Source organism: Enhydra lutris, unplaced genomic scaffold (genome assembly GCF_002288905.1).
Source record: "Enhydra lutris kenyoni isolate GAN:26980312 unplaced genomic scaffold, ASM228890v2 scaffoldscaffold57, whole genome shotgun sequence".
Classification (NCBI taxonomy): domain Eukaryota; kingdom Metazoa; phylum Chordata; class Mammalia; order Carnivora; family Mustelidae; genus Enhydra; species Enhydra lutris.
In genome coordinates, this window is record NW_019154141.1 from 4,425,648 (window position 1) to 4,441,403 (window position 15,756).

Genomic DNA, 15,756 nt, shown 5'->3' on the forward strand with positions numbered 1-15,756 from the left:
ACAACACATAAATGCATGTACACAGCTGTGTCTTAATAAAACTTTATTTGTAGACACTGACTTTGAATGTTATATGATTTTCATGTGTCACGAAATATTACTCTCTGGGGTTGTTTTTCCCATTTTAGCTCATGGGCTATCCTTAAACATGGGTGAAGCTACAGTTTTCAACTTCCCTGAGAATGAGCATGGGCCCTGTGGTCAGACAGGCTTGTCTTTGCATCCTGCCTCTGCTGCTTACTGGTTATCCAGCCACAGGCACGTCGTTAACTCACCTGAGCCTCAGTTTCCCCACTTGTAAATTAACAGTAATGGTAATTATCCCCAAAGGATTGATGTGAAGTTCAAAGGCATAACACATGAAAAGTCATTCCCATAATAGATGAGGATGAGGATGAGGATAGCACGGAGTGTTGGGGTGTGGGCTGAGATCCACAACTAGACCTACAGCTATTAAAAAAAAAAAAAAAGGTTGATCCCAATCCAACTATCTAACTTAAGGAGGGATATAGAGACTCGAATATAAAGCAGACAATGGGCTATCCAGCAAAGGTCTATTTAATGCTTCAACTCACAACTGAACTTGACTCCACTACAGTGCTTTGATAGACTTCATGTGACTAGGTTATAACCTGACTATCCTTTCAGTGCAGAAAGGGGATTTATGGGCCGCATACGCAACTGTATGGACCAGCTCAGGAAAGGAAGACCCTATGAGGAGACAGGGCAAAAACCAATCCCAGGACAGAAGGGGGGCAGCATGGACATCAGGGGTGGGTTAGGAGGAAGTGGGGAATTGTTGTATGTGGGGGTTATCCTTGCAGAATTCCCTGTTTTGTCATTGAGCCGCAGCTGTTAAAAACTTTCAGGTTATCCCTGACAACCCTTCAGAGGCTCAAGTGCTGAGGTAACTTACAAAGAGCTGTTGAGACCAGCACAGGATGGGAGCCATTCACTCCCGTCCCATCTCATTGGATCCTGAAGACAGCTCATCTTAGTTCCGCGTATATTTTTTTCTTTTTTAATTTGACAGACAGAGATCACAAGTAGGCAGAGAGGCAGGCAGAGAAAGAGGGTAAAGCAGGCTTCCCACTGAGCAGAGAGCCAGATGCGGGGCTCAATCCCAGGACCCTGGGATCATGACGTGAACCAAAGGCAGAGGCTTAACCCACTGAGCCACCCAGGTGCCCCAGTTCTGCATATTTTTAAAAGAAGCAGCCTAGGATCAGACCACCTATAAATCTATCTAGAGGACATTGGTGGGAGAAATGACACTTCTTCAGCCATCTAAATTGTCATTTATGCTATTCTTGCAACTTCCAAATAATGAAGCAAAGATCTAATGGGCATATTAATGCAAACAAGGCAACAGAGGAAGAAAATTACCTTATAATTTAATTACCCCAAACCTCTGACGAAATGTGGAGGAAAGTGATAGAGACCCCCCCCCCCACTGATTAAAAATACTCCATCAGACATTTATTGAGTACTTATTATTTATCAACACAATGCTAAAAGAGGTAGAGACACAAAGATCTGCAAGAGATGTTAGCTACCCAGCAGGGGCTTTCAGAGATGGTCCATAAAAGGCAAATAACAATTACAGTGGTTAAAACTTGCAGCTGTAGAGTGTAAGCACTGGGAATTAAAATGAGAATATTTGCAAAATATCCGCTGGCAGAGAACTGGGAGGAAGCCCCACCACCATGATTCATGGATCGCCATTTCTTGGGTACAGGAAAAGAACCCCTACTGTTTGGCCTGTCAGCCCCTTTTGCCAGCACGCTCCCCACAAAAGCAAACAAAACAAAACAAAAGTGTGAAATATACTAAAGATTCTGAAGAAAAAAAATGCTTTATAGATGTGGACTGCTAATCTTTGCGTGTTGTTTAGTGAAAAGAACTTTGGGACAGAGAATCAGGGGACTAAATTCCACCTCTGGCTGTCTACAGGCAAATCACTTTCCTGCAAAGCTTCAGTTTACTCATTTGTAAAATGAGCTGATTAGACTACAAAACTCCTTTCCTAGCTCTAAATTCTATCACTGAATATCAGGATACATAAATAAGCAAGTTCACTAAAGAAGGCTATGATAAGACCTTGTGATTGTCATATAATTTGGGATGTCATCAAAGTTGACCACAGCCTTAGTTTTTCTAACAAATCTCACAAACTAAACCACTTTTATGATGCGCATGATTGCACATGGGGCTTAAAAATAAAAAGGCGACTTTTCTGCAACAGTGCATAGAACACAGCCAGGTGCTAGGCAAGAATTATTTATGAAACTAAAGAAAAGCTACTTTTGCCTGTAGAGATTAACTGAAAATGCAGAAATTGTCCAGAAGTAAGTCATTTTCCAGACTAGAATTTTAATCAGATCAATCCTTTTTTTTCTTATTTTTAATATGGATCTAGATAGCTATAAAAGTATAACAAAATGAATTTATGAAATATGTTAGGTTTACTTAAGACATTTGGGTTAAAATTAAAATTAGAACTCACCAGGGAACTAAACAGTTGAGACACATGAGACCCAACTCTCAACCCGTGATTACCTAAGCTTTGCAATTTTGGAATGTTCTGTCCTAACTCTGGAAATAATTTGATCCCCAAATTAAAACTTCAAGATACATTTTATGAGAAAAACTCAAACACATAAAACACAAATGTCAAAAAAGGGGGGGGGGGGTGCCTGGGTGGCTCAGTGGGTTAAGTCGCTGCCTTCGGCTCAGGTCATGATCTCAGAGTCCTGGGATCGAGCCCTGCATCGGGCTCTCTGCTCTCTAGGGGAGCCTGCTTCCTCCTCTCTCTCTGCCTGCCTCTCTGCCTGCTTGTGATCTCTCTGTCAAATAAAAAAAAAAGGGGGGGGGATTTCAACTTTCTTTTTTTTTTACTAAAAAATGCAAATGACAGTAAGTACTAACACCTTCAATCAAATATTTTTTTTTTTTTTTTTTTCCAAATTACAAGACCTAGGATGAAGGAAAGTAGCCATAGTCTTTCTGGACAGCAATTTATTTGGTAATATTTACTGCAATGCTTAAAACAGAGAATGAGCACTCCCAGACATTGATGGGAATAAGAATTCGTGTTAGGTCTCTGGAGGGCAATCTGGCAATATATCCATGCCCTCTGACCTAGCACTTCCATTTCTAGGAATTCATTTTAAAGACATAATTGGGCAAATGCACAAATGTATGTTCATGGCATTCATTCCAATGTTGCTTATAGGCGGAAAAAAAAAAAGAACTATATGAAACTCTACCTGGAGATTAATTAAACAGCTACATCCTTACAAATTAAAATAAGCAACTGTTTAAAAGGATGGGATAAGTGAATGTGTGTGAATAGGGAAAGATCCCACGACACATGGCAGAGTATAAAACAAATTGCCAAGTATCATCTATCACGTGCAAAATAGCACTTACGTGTATGTATGCAGTCACGTATGTGCGTACAAATGTAAGGAGATGTTTACCGAAAAGTCACCAGTAATTAGCTCTGGATGGTATGAGCTGGAGTAATTTTTACTTTTCTTATTATGAAATTCTCTTTGGCTTGAATTTTGTTTTCAATGAGTGTATATCATTTTTATAATAGAAGAAATCTATTTTTAAAAGGTGGAACAGAAAAGGACAGTGGGGAAGAATATGATATCCAGAACTTGGGATTTCGTCTAAGGCCACAGTCTACAGAATAACATACAAGCTGAGCTGACCCTCATGGTAACTTCATAATATTGAAAGTGAATAAACATGAAGGTTCTGTTGAAGTAAACAAAAGACAACTGAATATTATGAATGTAGAAATACATTCACTTGAGAGGCACATGGGTGGCTCAGGTGATTAAGGACCAGACTCTTGGTTTCCACTCAGGTCATGATCTCACGGTCATGAGATCAAGCCTCGCCTCAACTCTACCATGGGCATGGAACCTGCTTCAGATTCTCTCTCTCCCTCTGTCCCTCCTCCACTCAAAAAAAAAAAAAAAAAAAATATATATATATACACACACACACACACACACACACACACACACACACACATACATAGATATATTCGCTTGGAAATATCTCACGGTATATTGATAAGTGAAACAAAAGGTAACTAAATAGGCATTAGGACTCTACACACTTTACATTTATTCATACACATATATAGGGACCATTCAAAAAAAAAAAAAGTCCAAAAGGATATAAGCCAAAATGTATGCTGTGGTCACTAGTGAGTCTTACTTTCCTTTTCTTTATTTTTAAACGTTTCTATAATGAACAAGTGCTATGTGTGTACTTTCTTCTTTGGTTCTAAAAACATTCCTTATAGATCTTTCAGATTTTAAAATACTAGAAAGTAGTTCCAATGAGATAAATCTCAGCCCTTTGTAACTCCAGCATCAAATGGACCACCAGGAGAGCCCCTCAGAACCCCCGCAGCTGACACTCAGCGGGTTGTGAAGTGCTGAATGCCACACCGACACAAAACAAGCTCGGGGAAACCCAAGGTACCTATTCTGATTTTGTGTCCTGAGATGTACGGGGTTATAAAACATCCTGGCTCAGATTACAGCCTAAGCAGGACAAGTCTGTCTGGTACAACCTAACAAAGGAATTTGTACAGAATGAGAAATTTACACATTTCATTTCCCAGGGTGGAATGAATTACAGAAGAAAAGAGCCCCTAGGAGTGTCTGCCCCACTCCTACATGCTTTTGAATTATGCCTTCCGTGCATTTCCTCCAACAGGATTTACCCAGTACTGTCTTAACTAAGGGAAGCTAATACTTTTAAAAGGTGAAAAGACGGAGAAGGGAGAGAGAGTGCCTTTCTTACAGAGTCAAACTTTGTCTGTATTTTCAGGTGAACAGGGAGATGCCAGACCTCCGGACCTCCCTCTCTCCCTTCCTCCCTCAAATCATCATGGCTAATAACAATAGTTTTTCTCTCCCGGGTAATGTAGATGACACATTTTTCCTGTAGCTTGTCTTCCTGTAATGTGCAGGAATTCCTGCACTTTCTGGGTGCCCTTCCTGTTAACTTACATTTCAGATTTCCTCAAAAGGCATTCTACCACTTTAATATTTGAAAAATGTCAGCTCAACCCCAGACAGCTAATATAAACAAGCTGAAAAGCATACCACCTAAAGTTACAACTGTGGAAAACAAAATTTCTTTTTAAGAAATTCTTTCTCGGAATCTCACTGTTGGTAAAGCTGGAAAGAAGAAGCCCGGTCCTTCCAGCTCCCAGGGAGTCTGTAATTCCTTTGCCTCTGCTCTGCCTTAAATTAGAGGTCTGTGAGACCGAATTATAGTGATCTAGAAAGTTCGTAAAGGTCCTTTGGATTGAACACGTGGTTAAATTCTTCAATACCATGAGGTTGTATCCACCTTTCACTTTTAACTCCCATTCCATTTAGTTGTAGTATTACAAAGCAGTTTGGTACTGCAAAAAATGTCTTGGCCCCTTGAGACTACTGTAGCCGAATTAGGCCAATTCCACACTCAACGTCCAAGCCAAGGCTCCCATGCCATTTCTGAAATGATCATTGCTTCTTTGTATCGATAATTTTCCTTTTGGACAGGAACACTGGCACCAGATGTACCTTCCAAAGAGGACTCAATTAAGAAAATCATTTAGCTAACTAGGAACTGATTTGAGGAACCACCAGTAGCTGATCTACCATGGGCACACTCCTCATGGAGGTGTGCCATGCTAGTGCCTTCTCTTTTCCCAACTCAGCTCTATTGGGACAGAGCTACCTTCAGAGTGAGCCAAAAAAAAAAAAAAAAAAAAGTAGAAAAGGAACCTGATTTACTTTAGACCCTAAGGTCCATAGATAAGATCACTATAATACCATCTTCTTCATGAAACCTTCTTATCTCCCAGAGAGATCACTACCATCTCTAAAGTCCCAACTGGGCCATTTCTTTTCACTATCTATGCAATTATCTTGTATCATAATGATTTGCACACATGCTTTCTAAATGGTAAGTTCCTTGAAGGAGACAAGTACATTTTAAGTATTTTGTATGCCCCCTAATCTTATGCAATATATATATCTATATATCTATATAGATAGATATACACACACACACACACACACAATATATATATATATACACACACTATATATAATAGTACATACACATACATATGTATACATCTATTAAACTGAATTGAATAAATGAGCGTATACCAAATACAAAGTAACTAAATGCCAGCTCTTTAATACCTCAAAGCCTGGAATGCCCATTCTAAGCTGTTATGTCTCTGCTCAGGAGACCGTAGGTTTCCCCTCTACTAAGGAACACCTGTAGTTCATAATGCCTGTTCCTAGGTTCTTCAGCACTCTGAGCTTTCCAAATTCCCATTCTTGCCTCATGGTCAAGGAAAACACAGTCCTACTTTGAACTCCTGAGTACATATATCACTTCCTTCTTGGTCTGAGATGTGTGATTCCCATCAGGTAGAATTCAACAAAATCCAAAAAAAAAAAAAAAGGCAGAAAGCTTATGAGACACTTTAATTTCACTGGGTCTTACCCATGCACATAGTGTCCCTGGTAGCCTTATTCACCTATCCCTAACTCACCTCTTCCCTCCACACATTCTCATATGGCATACACTTTCTCTATAGTGAAGGATTTGTTCTGAAACAAGTAGTGACTTAGGGTCCTAGAGGCACCTGACAGCACCCCCTCAGTTCTCTGGTGCCATGTCAGGAATTTTTTAAATCCCCTCCCCAGTATCACATTAAGCCTGCAAAATACAACTGTGTTTTAAAAAAAAAATTGGAAAAAGAAAAAAATTAAAAACAACAACCCTGAATTTCTGACCTATTATAGTTGTCCAAATACACATAATTACACACTTAAAAGATTTCATTATGCTTTTCAACGAAACGGTGCATTCCCCCCATGTTGGTGTATTGCTTAAAAGTACAGTTTTTCTCCCCATATTTGCCCCCCCCCAGATGCAAAGCATCTCCTAAACCGGGAGACATAAAACATCTATGTCCTCCCTGCTGCTTCTAAATACTGTGAGCCAATAAGCAATTGGTGTGCAGTGCAAAATCTCAGAAGAGAAAGACTTCTCGTCTGCTTTTTTGGTAATATGCTATTATTCACACTTCACCTTTACTTCCTTTAAAAATCAAAAGTTGCTTAATGTTCAAAGCGGTATCAATGAAAATTCAGCTAAAAACAGGCACCGCAACGCTTTATTCCCAAAGGAATATAAGATTACATTAATTTCCGACTAGTTTAACTCAACTTTTACCTTTCACCGGCACCTACAGACTTTTTAAAAGTTTGTATTCCTGTTGCACATAAAATTACTTATAATGTGTATGCATACTAAAGAATTTTACAATTATATAAAGCACTGCACATTTAGACGCTACCAACCTGCTCTATCTCTCCTGACTGTGCAAAAGGCAAAAAGAGCTCAGTAATCCTAGCAGAAGAATGCAAATAACGTCAATGCACAGCTGAACTGCAAGCCCTGCCTTACAGGAACTCTCTGTGTCTGCAAAAAAAAAAGACACATACTAAACAGGAAATGCAACTGAGCTGTGGAAAACCTCAAACTTAAAAATGCAATCGCCAGGCGAAAATTGCATCCATGCATTCATAAATGCATGCGTAACCCTTTGCATTTTTGCAAGTAATGCAAATAGGCTCTTACCTTTCGACTGAGACATTTTCCCCTTTCCTTTGATGGGGGAGGGGAGCACAAAAGACTTTGCCTTGCTTCTCTTCTGTAGCTAGTTTTGCAACAAAGATGCAAGCTGCAGGCGTGCAATCTTCATGCAAGTGGAGTTTCTCTTGACCGATGCAGCAGATGGACTTTCAGGGAATCAAGATGGAAATGCACACCTTGCAAAACAGACTGGAAAGTGATTTTTCCCCCAGTTGCAACGTTAGGGAAGGCTGTGCTGCAGCTACATGATGGGCCAGGGCTGGCAGCTAAAAGCTCCAAACTTGGAACTGAGTATCTTAGTGCGCAGACGTCCTTCCTGCGAAGGGCGCGGGGGCCGCTGGGTAATGTAGTTCCGAGCAGAGTCCACGGGGCTCTGATTTAAGGAAATGTGGTCGCTTGGGTCGCTGAGCGAGATGACTGGGTGCGCCCAGATAAACAAGTCAGACATGCAGTCTGTAGTAAGTGATGCGGCCAAAAACCGGCAGGGCCAAGGCGAGGGAGCATTTTTTGTTACCGAAAAGCCCCTGAAGCAACAGTTGAAGAACATTAGGTTAGCTGAAAAGCATTTGGCTCGCTGAGAAGGTCGTCTTGGCTGTTTCGTGTTTGCAGGGCAGCACCTGTTGTCCCTGCGTGGAGACGTTTTACCCCCCCCACCTCCATTTTAAAAAACAAACAACACAAAACATTTTTCTCGCTTGGAGAATTGGTTGGTGATTTGGCTGGCTAGAGGTAAGATTGCCTTTGCAACCGAAGAGAAGATGGCAAAGTTTTTTAGGCAGAAATGATCCAAGTGGGTGATTTTCCAGGAACCTGAAATTCATTACAGGGGGTTGGGGGGATGGGGGCTAGTTCTCATTTCTTGAAGGGTTAAAGGGGAAGTTCTGCTTTTTATGTGTCTTAAGCTAACTTTATCAAAGTTACGATGTTTAGATGCTTTTTTTCTCAGCTGATGGGAGAGGAAAGCCCCTGGTCTAAGGGAGAAAGTAGGTGGTAATCTTAAATTAACCAAACCAGAGATCTTGAATTTATTCAGCAAAATATTTGTTGAATTCCTGGGATGGGCCAGGCACCTTTCTAGGGTCTTGGGTCATCCATTTGTCATGCATTGCTTATGGCTAGGGGATAGGCAGCAACATGGTAGACAGAGCCACCCCCCTCACAAGGAAACCAGAGAAGCACAGAACAATTCCATGCAAGGAATAAAGCTGAGTGAGGGGGCGTGGGCTGCATGCAGTGAGCTCAGACTTCGACCTCATTGAGTAGACCAGACTCAGAAATGTGCTTTCAAGGGAGAGTGGGAGAAATGGAGGATTTCAGGCTGCCGAGGTGTGAACCAAGCACTGTAAAGAAATGAGGACAAGCCTACTCAGGAGACGCTAAGGATACTATGTTGCCTTGTACACCAAAGTGGGGGTGGGCAGAATTTACAGGTGAGGACTGTACTGGGTGGTAAAGGCCGACTAGAAGTTTGAACTTTATTCTGCAGATACTTGGGAGGTGGTGAAAGGCTTTTGAGGGGCGTAACTGAATCAAAGCATTGTTTTAAGAAGGTAGATTTGCCCTCTACAATCGCGGTGAGTCAAAACTGGGAGAGTCTAGAGATAGTTCTGATCAGTGGTGTAAAATGAAAAGAGGCACTTTGAAAGAGGTCAGCCAGATTTAATGACTGCTAATGAACACTAGGGCCGTTTTGTTTGGAATTCTAGGAAGCCAGGGCCTTCCGAGTAATGTAGGAAGCAGGCCACCACGTTTAAGCTAGAAGTCAGTAAATCAGCTCTTAAAACAAATACGCAGTAGGGGATGAAACCAACATCAATTTACCTAAGTTAATCTCCTGTCCTGGCATTATTGAGAAATAATCAAGGTCACCTTGGGTTCATACTAACTTCTGTCTCTAAGACCATGGGGTCTCAGTCCCAGGAGCCACAGAATCAGGGGCTTAAGAGCTCACTTTCTTTTGGTGTCCTTCTACGCAAATCCTTGCTGTCTCTTCCTCTCCGTCTGGCACACACAGTCTTGGCATGTATTCGAACTGGCATTTTTGTTTTTCAAAGTCTCATTTAACCAAGAGGCATGTGAGGGCGGAGATCCACGTCTATGCATCCCGTTCACCTCTGCAGACACTCATGGAGCACGTGCTAAGTGCCAGGCCCTGGGGGAGCTCCTGGAACTGTACACAGACTCACTTAAGCCCCCGATTTAATCACAGCCCGTCTGGTGCATGTTGCTGCTGTCATTTGTGCTGGTAGTTTCTCTTCATGGCATGCAGAGTTCACCGCTGGCAAACGGATCGTGTTCCGAAAATCCATCTGTAATTCATATTCCCATAGAAACGATATGTTCCACAGCCAATGCCCATATTCACTCACACACACCACATGTATGCAAAACACCTTCGACCCATACACTGGCTGAGCCACGTGTTTAAAAATAACAAAATTGGGGCAGCTGGCTGGCTCAGTGGGTAGAGCATGCAACTCTTGGTCTTGGGGTCGTGAGTTCAAGCCTGACGTTGGGCATGGAGCTTACTTAAAAAGATAAAAGAGCAAAATTTATCATTTTTTCCTTCTGGGAAAAATGTTTTTTGAATTTCCACAAGGAACTCAACCTCTCTTTGAAGTCTTAGGTTCCAGAAGAAAAAGTTCTTGCCTTGGTGGTCAATGCTTTTCTTCTCCCATAGTCTTGGGGGATGGGGGGGAGCTATACCTCTGTGCAGTCATGGGCCTTGCCTCTTCTTGACAGTCTGTGGCAATGCTCCTAGGATAGGAATTCCTCCTACGGGGGTGTAAGGAAGTGGAAGCAAAGTCTGGCACATTTATTAGACAGGACATCAGGTGTTTATCTTGAGGTGGCCTGGGTTCCTGCTTCAAATCCCCCCATCTTGAAAATGTTCTGCACTTTAGATCTTTCTAAAATGCAAATTTGATGCATCCCCCCACCCAGCTTGTAGTGACCATCAGGACAATGGCAGACTTGTTGGTGTGGTATAATTGGCTCCTTGAGACCTGTGCCCTGCTTACCCTTCAGCTTCATTTCTCATCCTATGTTGATGCTATAACCAGAAGCAGGGTTCTCTCTCCTTCCCTTTAGGTACACTGGTCCCTCTACCTGGCAAGTCTTTTCCATTCGTGACCTACCTCATTCTGATTTGTGCTTCAAGAGTTAGCTTAGCTGGCATTTCCGTTTGGCAGCCTTCTGTGACCTGTCACCCTGTGAGCACCCTCCGTCTGAATTAGGAGCATTCTCTAATTCTGTAGCTCCCGGCATACACCTCTTTCTTGATACTCCTCATAGGGCTGAAAGGTGTTCATTTACATCTTTGTCTCCTCCAGGAGCCTGAACTACTGGAGGTCAGAGACTTACCTCTGCATTCCCAGTACCCTGTAGCTAGCATAGAATAGGTCCTCAAATGCCTACTGAAATAATGAATGCAATAACTTGGGAAAGGACTTGTGATCACGGACAGCCTGGCTAATGGGATTCCAATGATAGTAACACCTGCAGGGGAAATTAGAACACCTGGGCAAAACCCTGTGCTGTCAGGTTAGAGGCGTGATTCATGGAAGGATGACCTTAGATTAAGTCAGACTGCCTCTGAAAGAATTATTCTAGAAGTATATGCAAGGTGGAGAAGGTGGCGGGTGGGGGGGCGGATAGGTTGTCTCAACCTGGGGTGATTTTGCCCCCTCCCCCACCCAGGGACTTTTGGCAACATCTGGAGACATTTTGGGTTGTCACAACCAGGAAGGAGAGAGTGGTGATCCTGGCACCTGGAGGATAGAGATCAGGGATGCTGGTAATTGTGCTACAAGGTACAGGAAACTTCCCAAAACCAAGAATTATCTGGTCCAGGGGTGCTTTAGTGGCTCAGTCCATTCAGCATCATGGTCTCAGGGTCCCGGGATCAAGTCCCACTTCAGGCTCCCTGCTTCATGAGGAATCTGCTTCTCCCTCTCCCTCTCTCTCACTTCCTCTCAAATAAATAAATAAAATCTTTAAAAAAAAAATTATCTGGTCCAAGTGTCAGTAGGGTTGAGTTTGAGAAACGCTGGTACATAGTGACACCTTGAGAGGTTACTGACATTCTATTTTTAAGTTAATTTAAAGCTGATGAGATTCGGTACTTGTAACTTTTGATGTGCGAAATACACTAGAATCTAAGAGATGTGGTTTCTAGTCTTGGCTGTAGAAAGAGCTGGCAGTGGCTCCTGAGGCAAGTCACTTTCCCTTTCTGGACCTCTTTTTGTTCCACTAAAATAAGGAGGGTTAGATTAAGTTCCAGTTTTGGGGTTTTTTTTTTGTTTGTTTGTTTGTTTTAAGATTTTATTTATTTATTTGATACAGAGAGGAGCAGGAGCACACAAGCAGAGGGAGAGGGAGAAGCAGGTTCCCCGCCGAGCAGGGAGCCTGACGCGGGGCTCAACCCCAGGACCCTGGGATCGTGACCCGAGCCAAAGGCAGTTGCTTAACCAACTGAGCCACCCAGGCACCCCTAAGCTCCAGTTCTAATATCCCATAGCTGTAAACCTAGCTCAGTGTGTGATTAAAACTAAATTAAAAGATTTAAAGGAAGAGAGGTGTGATCACATGTTCTACTTTTTACATTGGAATTTAAGGGCTCCTGATCCCCTGTTTCTGCAAGCCAATTAATGACTGTCATAACAATAGCTCTTAAGAGATGAGACAAGAAATATTCAAATTACAGTTTGAAATATTGCCTTCCAGATAACAGTACTTCTCTGTGTGTGATATTTATGAATGTTTTCCAACAACGTCTACTAGATGTCAGAAACATGGGAAAGAAGGTGCCAGAGTTAAAGCTGAGAGTTCAACTCTGAATATCTCCTTTCCTAGACTCTAGAAAATTGTAGTATAAATAGGTGCATTATATATAATGACATACATTGGGGAGAAACATGGTAGGTTGGTTTAAGGAACTGGATGAGGAGTTGCAACTGTATAATAGCTTTAAGCACAAATTTTGTTTTCACTGCATTAATATATCACAATGATTTATGATTGTTAGTAGGAATTTTAGAAATTCCAAGGTAGGTTCAGCTTACCTTCCAGTGCCCTCCTCACAATGGCACAGGTATACCTGTTCTCTCTTATCTTCCCTTCATATACTCTAGGATTCCTTTGTTTAAGTGATCCGGTCAAAATATGATTATTTATCCTACCAAGCTATGAATTTATATGTCACATTTCTGTCTATTAACTCATGCTAATCTATGTCTTTGCTTTTTCTGGCCCCGACCTAAGTCTTCATTTTTTCTGAAGTCTACCCTTCATTCAAGGTTCAAGGTCACCTCTTCTATGGAGTCACCCTTGATCACATCTCTCTGTCTTAAAAGACATTGTCCCCTTTAAATTCTGATGGCATCTGTTAGCTCTTCTGGGCCATATATCTAATACTGTCTTGCAGTAAATATTACTTAAATACAGATCTTACCTCTTCTGCTAACTCTTTCATTGTCTGCGCATTCCTAACTCCCTTTGGCAGACCTTACTTGTCTCTATTTGGCCCTTGTTCTAAGCTTGGGCAGGGACAATTTCATCTTCATCACGTTGCCCCCAGGTTAAATATATGTCATACACATAATATGTGCTCAGTTAATACTCATTTATCTGATGTATGGATGGATTTGTTACATATTGAATGCATTCACCTAAAATGGGTTCGTTAACTTATCTTAGCATTTTGTTAAAAGTTAAACAAATGCCAGCACAGGGATTTATTAGGAAGAATAATTTTTGTTTATTTAATTATGATATTTAATTATCTAAAAAGTATTTGACTAATATTTTAAGACTCCTATTAAGATTCTAGATTTTCAAATTACTATCAACAACCTTTAAAATAAGTGTCTGATCTAATGGAAATGCCAGCTGAATCTCCAGAGTCCTTGTTATTGCATTCTTATTGAATAAAAATGTATAATGTGAATGTTCAGTGTTTCTAAACAATCAAGGAGACATAGAGAGCTCCAATGTGATGCTGTTTCAACCTTGCCCCCAAACCAAATTGAGTCTTAGCCGGACATACTAGCATGAGCTGACTGACAAAGGATGTAGGTTCTAGGTAAGTAAGAATAGAAATGATTCCTGCCTGGTATTCACCCTATATAGAGATCATGCGTCATCTAGATAGTGTGTTAAAGCAAATAGTGAACTGCTTTGAATCATCAGATTAAGTAATACAGGGCGGGCGCACAAAAGATTTCAAATTCTGTTAAGAGAGAAAATTGCAGTGATGACTAATCCAACACATGCATATACTTTGTCTCCTCCTTCCACCATAGTCAAATCAATCGATTTCCATCTCCACAGATATACACACGCATAGATACACACACAGAGAGATGTGTGTGTGTGTGTGTGTGTGTGTGTGTGCGCGCCTAGTTGTCTCTCCCATACAACCCTCACTTGTTTTCTTCTGTGGTCCTGCCCCATCTGGCTTCTGGAAACCTGAACAAGTCAGAGCTCTACAGAAAGCCAAGTAAATGGTCATGCTCTGAATGTGAGTTTCAAGTTACACTTACATTTGGAACTCCTTTGCAATACTCCTAATCACTTCCATATTTAACCAATCATTGATTTGTATTATACCAGGGTGTTTCAAATAGATATGCACCTTGGCCACCCAGATACCCAGACATTTCACTTTGCAACTACTTCCAGAGAGAAGACCTCCAGAACCTCGTGTTTGTACTGCACCATTGTGTTCAGCCTTAAAGGAATGACAACTCTTGTCACGGCCGTCATTGCAGTTGTCAGGAGTGATATATTACGGAGGGGTCAAGGGTGATTGGTACATGTCCTAGTGACATGAGTGGCACACATCAAAGATTTATTAAATTAGAGACAGCCAGGGGCATCTGGGTGGCTCAGTTGGTTAAGTGTCCAGCTCTTGATTTCAGCTCAGGTCATGATCTCAGGGTTACGAGATTGAGCCCCGCGTTGGGCTCTGAGCTCAGTGGAGTCTTCCTTGGGGATTCTCTCTCGCCCTCTCCCACTGCCCCTCCCCCTGCTCATGTTCACTTGCACTTACTTTCCATCTCCCTCTAACAAATAAGTAAATAAACCTAAGAAAAATTATAGAGAGCTTGGAGAATTTCTTTACAAGGGGAGGTTGTCAAATTATGGCCCATGCCCCAAATTCATTGTGCCTGCTGTTTCTGTAAATAAAATTTTATTGGGATACAACTATGCCCATTCACTTATGTATTGCCTGTGGCTGCTTTTGAACTATAGCAGAGTTGAAAGAGAGACGAGTTAGCCTGCAAAACCTGAAATATTTACTTTCTGGCCCTTAACTGGATGAATGTGCAAACCGTGCTTTACAAATTGGTCTTGACTGCATGTTCCTATAAACCCAGTTACTAATGAATGCATTTCAAAAGGTGTTCAAAAAAAAATTTTTTTTTTACAGTCACTCTGTGCTTGAACAGTTTCTAGTACGAAAGTCTTAACTCCCCAATTATATTAAGTCCTTGAGAGTACTTATGAATACCCTGGAGATCTTATACAGCACAGGAGGGGGTAGAGAGCAAGCCTGCTCTAAGTTATTTCTTGATAGACTGATTAAATCGAGCATTTCCTATAAGAATCATAAGTCTTGTAACATAAGAAAAAACTAGCTCTCAGTTTTCCTTGAGTATCTCTGCCTTTCCATCTATTTTCCTTTTCCTACCTATCTCTCAGGATGTTCAAATCCCAGATATACCATAAGAGACTCTTAATCTCACAAAACAAACTGAGGGTTGCCGGGGGTAGGGAGTGGGTGGTTGGGTTATGGACATTGGGGAAGGTATGTGCTATGATGAGTGCTGTGAAGTGTGCAAGCCTGGCGATTCACAGACCTGTACCCCTGGGGCTAATAATGCATTATATGTTAATAAAAAGGGGTGCCTGGGTGGCTCAGTGGGTTAAAACCTCTGCCTTCGGCTCAGGTCATGGTCCCAGGGTCCTGGGATCAAGCCCCATCGGGGGTCTCTGCTCAGCAGGGACCCTGCTTCCCTCTCTCTCTACCTACTTGTGATCTCTGTCGATCAA

General features: G+C 41.7%; 1 protein-coding gene across 1 annotated transcript in view; it reads right to left on the reverse strand.

Annotated features, from left to right (window-relative positions):
- LOC111158041 (mitogen-activated protein kinase kinase 6) overlaps positions 1–8,002 on the reverse strand; it is a 117,920-nt gene extending 109,918 nt beyond the window's left edge. Inside the window, exon 1 of the mRNA XM_022519836.1 lies at positions 7,687–8,002. Coding sequence (XP_022375544.1) covers positions 7,687–7,702 — 16 coding nt within the window. The 5' untranslated portion in view covers positions 7,703–8,002. The remainder of the gene's footprint in view (positions 1–7,686) is intronic.
- Between the last annotated feature and the right edge of the window lie 7,754 nt (positions 8,003–15,756).